This window comes from Carassius gibelio, chromosome B10, assembly GCF_023724105.1.
Source record: "Carassius gibelio isolate Cgi1373 ecotype wild population from Czech Republic chromosome B10, carGib1.2-hapl.c, whole genome shotgun sequence".
Classification (NCBI taxonomy): Eukaryota; Metazoa; Chordata; class Actinopteri; order Cypriniformes; family Cyprinidae; genus Carassius; species Carassius gibelio.
In genome coordinates, this window is record NC_068405.1 from 6,344,380 (window position 1) to 6,357,114 (window position 12,735).

The 12,735-nt window shown below is 36.3% G+C and overlaps 1 protein-coding gene across 1 annotated transcript in view; it reads right to left on the reverse strand.

Moving 5' to 3' along the window:
- Window positions 1–12,735, reverse strand: part of cntfr (ciliary neurotrophic factor receptor) — a 169,163-nt gene that overhangs the window by 43,197 nt on the left and 113,231 nt on the right. The window contains exons 4-5 of the mRNA XM_052568029.1: window positions 4,830–4,947; window positions 2,404–2,570 (exon numbers count right to left, since the gene is read on the reverse strand). Of these exons, the coding sequence (XP_052423989.1) occupies window positions 2,404–2,570; window positions 4,830–4,947 (285 nt within the window). The remainder of the gene's footprint in view (window positions 1–2,403; window positions 2,571–4,829; window positions 4,948–12,735) is intronic.

Genomic DNA, 12,735 nt, shown 5'->3' on the forward strand with positions numbered 1-12,735 from the left:
GACTATAATGGAAAAAGAGATGAATGATGAATAGTGCTGAGATCTCCTCTTTATGATCCACAGCTCGTCCCTCTGAGCAGAAAATCAGTTTGACACAACATACACGTCTCCTAAAGAAGCCACACTGTGACATTTCTCGAGATGTCTTTTGAGCAGCGGCGTCTCCTGAATATTAGGAAAGCTGTTTGGAGCTAAGGTTTATGGGAAATAAGCAGAGAGCAACAGAGTGGCCTTTCTCTTCTTCTGGAGATGCGGTGTCCAAGGATCATTCTGTTTGCTCTGCGGTTTTAGCTTCACTCGCACACAAACACATACACACGAGGACAAAGAGATGTTTCTGAGCCCCGTTCCCTTTACTATTCATAGCAGACACATAGTGGCTTCAGGATTTATAGCTCAGGCCTTGACCTGGCTTGAGCGAAACACTCTTTACGACTTTCAAACACTGTTGATCTTGTTTAGATGTCGGCTATTCGGATGCAGATTTTTATGTCTGAGCATGCTGAGAGGAAGAACTGGACTAAAAAACAAACAAAAAAGATATTTAAGAGACATCTAAACATCCTGTAGACAAGATCATTTGCTCACTTTAAAAACCTTTTTTTATACCTCATTGGAAAATAGTTTTGACCTTGTTTAAGCATAAACCTCTCTAAATTTGATTCGATTTCTGCTTAAAACAAGGGGGAAAGAGAAGTAAGAAAAATAAGTGTCATGCATTTCAATACTTTTATTAGTGCTGTCAAACGATTAATTGTGATTAATCGCATCCGACATAAAAGTTTTTGTTTGCATAATATATATGTGTGTGTGTGTTTTGTGAGTATTTATTATGTATATATACACACATACAGTATATATATATATATATATATATATATATATACATATATATATATATATATATATATATATATATATATATATATATATATATATATATATATATATTGAAATGTTTACATGTATTTACAATTATATTTTTATATTCATATAATTTATATATTATGCAAACAAAAACTTTTATTTTTGATGCGATTAATCATGATTAATCATTTGACAGCACAAAAAAAAAAAAATAATCTGATGAGGAAAATTATTTGTGCTGTGTAGCTTTTTTTCATTTAGTATATTTATTTCCCATGTATCTTGAAGTTCTGGTCAAAATGTAATAGTCTGCATGCTTTAGTTCCATTATAACTTTCATCGATATGTTTCCTACTTGTCACTAAAATGCTCTTGTTTTTTTTCAAATGCAATCAAATAGCTGTAACATATGAAATGCTTTTTTTTTTAAGAGTCCATTTTCTATAAAATATACACTAGAACCAGAGGGAAAATATTTTCGTTGTCATTCCAGTGATCCAGACTACATTAGCATTTTTATTACTATCAAGCACACATGTAGCCATGCATGTAAGCATCTTATTTAGTTGCCAGAAGCCACTTCAACACCACACCACCATCAGCCAGACGATATATTGGAGATATTTTCTTCACTTCTGTTTGCCAGCATGGATTTTGTTCTTTCAACAACAAAAAACGAACAATAAAAAAAGGAGATGATTATAAATTACAAGTGTCTGGCAAATATGAGCTAGATTTTTTTTTGCAAGGTCTATTTGCTCAACCCCAGTATATCATACAAGGTTAATAATGAATAGGAATTTTTAAATAACTTTTTTTTAAGCAATTCAATGTGTTCACATCAAAATGACTTGTAAATGTTATTTTATAAATACATACACATACAGTATATATTATGAAAATATTTACATGTTTATATGTTTATTCCTATATTTTATATTATATATAAATATATTTAATATATAAACAGCATATTTTTACTTAAATACATAAATGCATGTAAATGCATAAATGCAAGGGGAAGTCGTGGCCTAATGGTTAGAGAGTCCGACTCCCAATCGAAAGGTTCTGAGTTCGAGTCCCGGGCCGGCAGGAATTGTGGGTGGGAGTGCATGTACAATTCTCTCTCCACCTTCAATACCACGACTTAGGTGCCCTTGAGCAAGGCATTGAACCCCCAACTGCTCCCCGGGCGCCGCAGCATAAATGGCTGCCCACTGCTCCGGGTGTGTGTGTTCACTGCTCTGTGTGTGTGTGCACTTCGGATGGGTTAAATGCAGAGCACAAATTCTGAGTATGGGTCACCATACTTGGCTGAATGTCACTTCACTTCACTTCATTTGTTTGTATTTATATATACATGCTATATACACACATATATATTATGTAAACAAAATGTTATTTTGGATGGGATTAATCGCGATTAATCGTTTGACATCACTTGTTTTTTTTTTTGTTATTATTTGTGAAATTTAATAGCAATTTAGGAGTGAATGCATTTTCCAAATGCTTTTATAGTGTAGTATAACACTGTACCTATTGAAGACTCCTCGAAGCTGATGGCGCTGGAAGCTCGACCCAGCGAGTTCACTGCCGTGACGTTGACCCGGTAAGGAAAGCTGGTGAAAAGTTCTGGAAACTTCACATGACATCTGTTCTTATGGACTTCATCCCTCGTCACCTCTAAGGGCCTCTGGTTGTGTCTGAAGAAAAATGAAGAAACAAGATCTAAAACTGTTTTCTGAAGCATCATGACATTTGTAGTTTAATTTTTAAATGAAATAAATTCTATAAAAAGTAAAAGACGACAGATTTTAAATTCTTGGATGAACTCTTGGAGGAAGTCCTTATACGGTGACACTAAGTTATTGTCAGAGCTGGGGAGTACTTTAACTGGATACATGTAATCTGGATTTAGTAATCAGATACCAAAAATTAAGTGCTTGTAATTAGATAATATAACATTTTAAAATACCCGTAATCAGATCACAAAATTAAAAAGTAAAATTAAATTGTACTACTAATTGTAAAATTGATTACATGACTACATATTTACAAAATAGCTAAAAAATCTGTCAGACTTGATTGATTCTCACGGATTCTTATTTTTTCTTTTTCTTTTATTTCTTTTTTTTCCTTCATTTTTTAAATTTTCCTTTCTTAAATAGCTACCACTTACGTATATTCAGAAAGTCTTTGCATTTTTACATTTTGGTTAATGGTCACATGCACATGCAGGTAAACAAATTAAACCTCCCCCCCCTTTTTTTTTTTTCATTTATGCTATTTAAATGATCAAATGTTTACAATTATTTATTTTAATTTTACATTTTCATTATTTAATTGATTATTAGCTTTCCTTTAAACTCACAAACCCCCTGGAGTTCCAGTTTGGGAAACCTTGACATATACTGTTTAATGCACTTCATGATGTTAACAACAAAAAATGTTTTCGGTCAAACTTTATTTTAAGGTAAACTATCAAATGTTCTGCTTATTAATAGTTAGTTAGGTAGTTGTTGTTAAGTTTTGTTAAGTTGTTAAGTATTGTGTATGATTAGGGATGTAGAATACGGTCATTCAGAACATCTGCTTTAAAAGTAACAGACTATATGTTAATAATAGGCATGCTAACAAGCAACTAGTTAATAGTGAGAACTGGTCCCTATATACTATATAAGTGTTACCATGTTTTCTTTATCTTTGTATTTGTATATTAATATGGTACAAGATTATCCCATTGAAATCAATGAGTTGACAAGTGAAGTCAAAATAATCTAAAAGCAATAAAAAAGTGGTCTGATCATATTACCCAAAATGTTTAATTTAAAGTAATACGTTACTAACTAAAATTAAATTGTCATGTAATTTGGAATATACATTTAGTCATTACAATTAGTAATTAATCTAAGTAATCTAAAATAAATGTATTTCATTTCTTGAAGAAGCAAACGTTAATAAATGATGTTCTGCAGTGGCATGAGAACAGCAGATATGTTAAATTAGGGGCTGCCATTCCCTCGCCTCTAAGGTCCATGGACCGAGGTCTTGTAGCTGACCTGTAAACCTCCTGATATCAGCCCTGCGCATGCACTGCAAAATCATTTATTAGGTTTTGATGAAGTTATATTGGGGTTATACTTCAAGCACCTGGCGGCACATTTTCATCCATAAATCACTTGTCATGTAGATAATGTCTATTCCTGACATTATGCTCTTGCATAATTACGTATAATGGCCTAAACTGCACAATGTACAAAACCTAATGGATTATTAATTCTTCAAATTTTTTGAAGAATAGGGGTTAATCAAAGTCAATGCTGTTTTATTAAAGTCAAGTTTTGGATGTGATTAATCGCGATTAATCGTTTGACATCACTACTTCATACGTGCGATTCAGATGAGCTATATGTTCATATACTACGATATCACATTTCATGGGCTCCGAATTTCCATTTATTTATTGAATTAAAGTCTTGAGCTATTTAACATTCAGCTTTGAGTGTGATCGCGTTAGTGTTTGTAAGTACTAGCGCACTTCTATTTGGTGAGTGACGAGGATAAAGCCACTCTACGGTTGTCCAGACAGATGTGGACAGATGAGAGAGAGAGAGAGAAAGAGAGAGAGAGAGATGGAGAGATGGAGAGATGGAGAGATGGAGCTCTAGTGTGTGCAGGGTTGCTCCGCAGGGGCTTTCGACTGAGAGTCCACTTATATTGCCTTGAGTTCCAGCACTCAGAGTCAGACCGGCCTAATCAGCTCTCAGCAGACAGCGTCTGACCACACAGATCACTGATTCAGATGAGCTCAGTGTGTCTCAAAGCCTCCGCCGAACACGAGAGGGCATGGCATGACAGACGGAGCGAGAGGAGAGGAGAGGAGAGCAGAAGGAAGAGCGGGAAGCGAAACTTGACAGATGGAGTTGCAAATAAAGAGAAAAGCAGAAAAGTAAACATCTTACTGGACATCGACTTCGAAGTCCGTAGGGATGTACGTGGGATGCTGAAGGTGCCAACTGCAGTAGAAGCCCTTGGGATAGGTGTTTGATCGACACGTCACCTGCGGTTCCTTCGGAGGAACTGTGAAGAAAGCAGAAGGGTGGCAATGTAAGTACTTTGTCAGCAACAACACCTTTGGAAATCCATCAGTGGCCCAAAATACAAGTCCCAGGAGACTTTTTTTTAACGTTATCCCCTGCTTCCGTGGCCACGTAACCCCTTGAACCTCCCCATTCCAGGCATCAAGTGGGAAAGGAAATGTAATAACCGCCCATGCCCTCCTTCCAGATTAGGGTCCTTTCTTACAGCGCCACTGGACCATGCCTACCGCTGCCAGAATTGAAACTGATGACTTGGACCGGTTGCCAGGGTTACGCATAATATTACTCCTTCCCATGTGTTCCTGTGTGTGAAATGGAGAGTGATTTAAGCTCTGTTGGCTGCTGAGTGCCGCCTTCTCCCTCCTCATCTCCATCGGCCCCCGGGGGCCTAACAAACTAGAGCCCGCAAGAAACAACTACGCTTCAGAAGCTCACCTCTGGGCTTCCTTTTGAGCTCTGATTGCGCTAAACAGCCAGCTTACACACGCTCTTTCCTTACGTGATTGCGATGAAATAGGCTTTGAGATTTTTGATGGAAATTTCACCAAAGTATCTGTGAACTTGTGAGAACTTGCGATGCTCTTAAGGCCTTGGTATAAAAAGTACAGACTAAAGAACACTTAAAACATTAAAGAGTAGATGGTAAACACCATTACTATTAAAAAAAAAAAAAAAAAAAAAACACTAACCTTTGTGAAACTTTCTCCATTTTTGTGTAAACTGACATAAATAATACCACAAATGATGTACTGTTACTTTAGACAATCAACTTGGTGGACAATAAAAAAAAAAAGTCATTTATACAGCCAAATATACAGAATAAATTGTTGACCAATTAGCCACCACCCTGAATACCCTGGCAACTAAATACATATGTTTATATAACAAATATATTATATATAAAAAAATATTTTACTAAAAATAATATTATTTTCTGAACTGTAAAAAAATATAATCTAATAACCTTTCCTTCAAAAACCTCTCAAATGGCCTCTCATTTTTAAACATTTTTACTTAAATTCTTATTTTATTTTATTTTACAGCGGTTTATGAACAAACAAATGACAAATAAAAAAAAATATATCAGTTCTACAAAAAATAAAAAAATAAACTTGCATTCCAGATGATTCTAGAATAATTTCTAATAATTTTCTATTATATATATATATATATATATATATATATATATATATATATATATATATATATATATATATATATATATTACTATAAATAATATTATTTTCTGAAGTGTAGAAGCAAATATTATCTAATAATCCCTCCTTCAATAACCTCTCAACTGACATGTCCAAATTTTTAAATATAATAAATTAATTTCATTTAATATAATTTTATTTTACAGTAGTAAAATGCTGTGAAAACGCTGTACTTTTTTTTTATTTTTATTTTTTTATTATTATTTTTTTAAATCACCCTGCTGTTACTTTAGGTAAACATCTTGCTTAATTCATTACTCAGCAATGAAGAATCAATTACCAATCCAATGGAGTTTTACTCTTCTGTTAGGAAATAAACTAGAATACTGATATAAACTGCAAACCACACATGAACAGACTGATGTTGCAGACTTCATTGCTAGACCAAAACATGAACTCAGGAGATAGGAGAAGACTTGTTAGAGGAGAGGAGGAGTCCAGAGAGTAATGCGTTTGACCTGACATTCCATCCATGAGCCGCGAGCTCAGAGCTTAGACAGTTTCTCCTCAGGAGGTGCATTCCTCCATAGAGTTGGGCCTGCAGGAGGCCTTCCTCACCCTCAGGCCAAATGGGCACACTGACAGCTCACAGACCCTCATCCCCAACACCCGAACCCTCCCTTTTCACTTCCCCACCCTTCCCCAAGGAAAGTGCATGGCCATCCTCACAGTGGAAGATCTCAAAGACATTCTCCAAAGAAGCAAAAGCGGCAAAACAAAAGAAGGTTGCTTTTCGGAGAGAATTTGCAACCTAGCAACACCTCTATTGTTTCCTTTATGGTTTTTTCTCACCCCTCCCCCCTTTTTGTAGGACAAAATGTTGTTGAAGTGACAAAAGAAATATCTCAGCGTTCTTCCTTACGAGTGATTTCATCTAAGATTCTGGTGCCAAAGGAACAGCGTTAGCCGGAGATGTGGACAAGCTAAACAAAAGTGTCACTTAAGCCATTTTGATCACACTAGCCTTGAACGAAACGGATGGGAAAGTTATTCAAACTGCTTAGTTAGGACTGTGAATCCCACAAAAGAATATCTGTGTCATAGGTTTAATTTAATTTAATTTTATTTTATTTAGCCGTGGTTTATGAATAAACAGGTGAATAAATTAATTTAAGAATAAATAAACCAGAATAAATTACATCCAAAAAAACAGTACTGACATGATGAATTATTAACAATTTGACTTAACATTATTCAATATTTATCATCAAGGTCATCATATAACACTGATATCAAAAGATGGGATTTATGCTCTTTATGCAAAACATTATTTCTAATTTCTCTCTCCTGATTTTGTGATTGATTATGACCTGGCTCTTTTCCTGACGATTTTCATGAGGTTCACTCTTTTTTCTCTCTCTCTCATTTGCCACACACATTAAGTTCTCACACCTTAAAGCAACACACTAAAACTAATTCTGCTTTATGTAAAGTTAACACTGTTTGCCTCATTATAATAAAATTCAAAAAAGTGATCAGTAATCATCTTCAGCAATAATAAACTGTGGATTCATTGACTGATCTAGTATGATTGCATTTGCATTGCACTTGATTACAAGAATGTCAAGAAAAGAAAAAAAAAATGACTAAGATTCTAGCTCAAAAAATGTCCCAACATCTGTGATTTCAAAATGACCAGCAAGACCTCACTTGACGTGGTTATACCCCTTCAGTGAGTGCTGTCATATCATATGCAGGCCTAGCAAATAATACCTTCCAAACTCCTGGTAGAAAAAGAGAAACTTCAGTATACTATTTGTAATAAAAGCTGATAATTGCAGATGTCAATGAAGAGGTGCAATTTAGCTGTCAGACGAAGTATACTTACCAGTGAAAAAAACAACAACAACAGTCCTTCTCAGCCTTCCGCAGTCCTGTTTTTCTATACTGATGCAATTTAAAAGAAACATACAAAAACATATGCCTTGACTTTGGCTGCTTTTTTTCCCCACTTTAAATCTGAATCCTATGTGTCACTCAAGGTGCTGAAAACATCAAGTGTGATTCTGACAGAGCCTACGACCCCAGAGGCATCAGGTAAACTCTTTTCACACGTTCAACACATCCAGCTGGTCATACAAAACACAAAAAGATAAGGCTGCACTATTGGCTCCCCTGAGTTGCCGGCTGTCTGCTCCCTAATCTGAGGCCATTAAAAGGCCAGCACAATGAAAGACGTGGTTTCAGGGGTCAGTTGGCAAACGTCAAGCCGCCGGGTCACATGAAAGGCGAGCAAGCGAATCCCAGGCGACCACCACTCTCATCACTAACTGCTGATCTGTCAAAGTTGGGTTGGAGCCCCCCTCCACGACTCGTCTGGAATGTGGACTATGTGCTCTGCAATTGGAAGCAGCACGGCGAGGGAAACGGGGGTCAAGTTGCATGCAAGGCCTCTACCTGCAGAAAAAGTGGAGATCAGTTGCAGGAAACACCTAATATTGTCTGGACCAGCAGATAATGTGCCTTTTGATGCAGCTGACAACTGTTCTTAATCTGGAAGCATGCTGTGGGTGCTTGAAAACATGCACAGCCATAATTATTTAATTTGAATACAATGCCTTGAATCAAAGACGTGTGGTCTAATGCAGCTGCTTTTGCAGTGATCACACGTCATTTTTAAACATAAGGTGCTCTATACAACACCTGAACTGTGAAATCAATATGATGCATGCAAGATAGTTAGGACTGCTTTGAAAATCATTGGTACAACCCTCCCTACTCTCCAAGAACTGCACTCGTCCAGAGTGAGCAAAAGGGCTAACAAAATCCCTCTGGACCCCTCACATCCAGCACACTCCCTCCTAGACGACACACAGCACTGAGCACCAGAATGACCAGACACAGGAAAAGTTTTCTCCCTCAGGCAATCCATCTCACGGAGACTTTTAAACATTTAAACACTATTAAACATTTAATAAATAAATAAACAAACAAACAAACAAACAAACACATACTTACTTACATTTCCAATTTGCACCTAACATACATGTACATACTAAATTGTCTGTTTTGCATATTGTGGTTTTGCTATTTTGCGCATTGTCTATTTTGCGTATTTGTATGGCATTCTTTTTTAATATTATTTTTGCTGGCAATAAACTCATTCTGATTCTGAAGATTTTAAATACATTCTGGTGAACTGGGCAGTAAAATCTAAATCAATCATATAATTTTATTTGTGCATTATATTACTGTATTATTACAGTGTTATAAAGCATTTATTACCACATTTGTTGTTTCTTTATGCATGTTACACTACAGTGTTTAACAGTGTTGGGGAGTAACTAGTTACATTTAATTACAAAACAAATGCAATCTGTTACAGCTGATGAGAAAAGGTGTAAGTAAATTGCAGTTTACAGTTTACTTAATTCAAGTGATGAAGTACTACTGTAAGGTTAACCCTGCCTGCTTTAAATGTTTGAAAATGATTAACAGCTGAAAACATTCAGTAAAATTTAGAAAAGTAATCAAATGTAATCAGTTACATTACTTTCATGAAGTAATTGAAATAGTTACACTACTTATTACATTTTAAATAGGGTAACTTGTAACCTGTAGCCTATAACATTTCAAAAGTAACCATCCCAACATTGCTGTTTAACAAAGACAACTTTTAAACTGCTATATTTCCCCATTTTTTAATATTATTAGCTTTTAAGGTTTTTAAAATATTCTCACTCTTAACTACAAAATCCATTTTTGTTTCTATTATTTGGTTGCCCCAAATTATGCTTTTATTATTGCACCTTGTCTAGAAGACGAGGGTATGGGGGTACGGTCTTCAAACAGGCAAAACCATCATCATAAATTAGTCACAGTGCTTGTCCTGTGCAGAAAGTGCCTGGTTGGCATCTTTTCAAGGAGCAGCTTTGCTCCGTCTGTGCATGCATGCAAATTCATCTTATGCCTCGGATCCTAATCAAAAGTCCAATATAAAAAAAAGCCCCATAAATCCTCGACAGGGGTGCATGAATTGGAGTGAGGGTGATTCTGGCCTATAGAAGACCACTGCTATAGACCAGCTAAATGAATTGTATTCTTACGAGCGCCAATAAATCATCAATCTCCTCTGAGTATGTATTGCATCATGGATGTACAGAAACTAAGCGCTAGCTGCAGACTCTGTCCAGTTCCCCCTATCGTGTACACAAATTGCGGCACTTTACTCACGCTGTGTTTTATCAGTAAAACATTTCTCCTCTAAACCATATGTTTCAGCAAACTGTTGAGATAGGTCGAGCTGAGCAAATGGGACGGGAAAAAGCCAGTCAGTGATCTTTAACAAAACAATTTCAAAGCGTTGCAAGAGTGAAATCCATTGCTGTATTGTGACAATAAATCTAAGAGTAATATAGTGTGCAGCGTTAACAGACCATGGCGTTAACAGTGAAGGCTGTAGAAAAAACAAACAAAACAAAAAAACAAGGGACATACTTTGTTTTAAAAACCCTGGTCTCAATGGCTTTGACAGGGTAGGTGCTGTTGTTTCATTCAATATGTGTTCGGTCAGGGTGGTCTAGTAAGGTAAACCAGCTCTCGACAGCTTCAGATCTCTAGATTTATACCATTTTCTTAACTATGAAAATAATTTAGCATGACATGTTTCCATCCCTTTAAAGGTTAAATGTAGTAATTAGTAATAAAGTTGCTATGGGTTAAATGTAGAACAACAAGCAATTAGTTTAATATGTAACATTCCCCCCAGCTTTTCAAACAGGTTTCTATAATTGTCTCTTGTTAACAGCTGAGCTGTGTAATGTTGCTACAACCTTTTCAGACCAATCAGAGAACTCCCAGAAAATCCACATCACATCTGGGTCTACATTATCATCAGTCATCCCCTTTAACCATCTGTGACCAATCCAGCCAGTATAAGATTATATCCACTTCACTAAAAATTCTCTGAGGTGAACTCAAAGGTAGCGACACAAGTTGTACATATGCAGTGACAAGAGCAGGGACCATCTGTAGAGGGGCGGAATACATGAATAATACTCCGAGACTGAAAACCTCAAGGCAGTAATTTTATATTGAAGCCATTAGCGTGCGGTGGAAAAAAAATAGCAGTTCTGTTTCCAAAGGCCCTCTCCTGCGCTGTCCCTTAACCATCCGATTAGCATCGAGACAAAGGGATGTTTGATAGAATTTGAGGATGTTAAAAGTTCTAGTCACTCCCGAGGGAATTCCTCGGATAGGGTTTGGTTCTGTGACCCAGCTCTAGAGTGAATTCCATCTTGGGATTTAGGAATAATTCACAACATAGTATTGGAAAATGGACACAAGTCTGAGTTGACAAAGTAGACTATAGTCTATCCTGTGACTGAATCTTTGCATTTGCAAGTCATGAACACAAAACATTACAATTTTACCAGTCAACATTTTAGACATAAACACCTGGAATCATGGTTTACAGCCTTCTGGGTAGATTATTCAAAATGCATTATGGAATCTGTGTCTTCCTTAAAGGTCCCGTTCTTTGTGATCTCATGTTTTAAACTTTAGTTAGTGTGTAATGTTGTTGTTAGAGTATAAATAATATCTGTAAAATTCTAAAGCTCAAAGTTAAAAGCCAAGCAAGATATTTTATTTAACAGAATTCGACTACAACGAACGACCCGTTTGGACTACAGCCCTCTAGTTCCTGCAGTAATGACATCACTAAAACAGTTTTTTGACTAACCTCCGCCCACATGAATACACAAAAAAGGGGGCGTGGTCTTGTTGTGCTCTAACGGAAAAGAGGAAGAGATGCATTTGTGTTTGTCGCCATGTCGTTGAAACGCTGTTATTTTCATCTCGGAGTCCAATCATCTTTGTTTGGCCTTCCCAGGTATGGTGTACTTAGAGATCAATGGTTACAATTTATGTTTAACTTGGTCCCCGAAAATTATAATCCACATGTAAAACTATGTGCAGCACATTTTTCTGAGGACAGCTTCCTCAATCTCAATCAATTTAAAGCTGGATTCGAACAAAGATTATTCTTGAAAGATGGAGCAGTTCCCTCTTTGTCTGGAGAAGGTGTTGTTTATGGACCACAACTGGTAAGTGTATTTTATTATTTAAGTTGGTGCGTTTAACAGTTTCTGTAACTTATTACACAAAGGGCAACGCTGTTTAGCTTTGTTAACTAGATGTTATGGCTGTGCAAAAAATCAAATGCGATTTTCATGCGCATCTCATCAGTAAAAACGCTCCTGTGATTATAAATACATCTCCAGCACGTGCATTCAGATCAGGATTGGCAGGTTTTCAAAACAAATCCTGCTCTCTTGCTTCTTAAAACTACTCCAAAACTAGCCCAATCCCGTTTCCAGGAGGGCCGCGTACGCTCAGCTGGTGTCGAATCACAACACAGGAACTGCTGGCCCAATCAGAAATCATTACGTATTTCTGAAGGAGGTACTTTATAAAACAAGGAAGTCATCAGCCCGTTTTTATGACAGTGAAAACAGCGGTATACAAATAGGTGAATTGTGTGAAAAATACTGTGTTTTTTTACCCGCGAAACATGAACACATGTTATATTGGACTCTGTAAACACAATC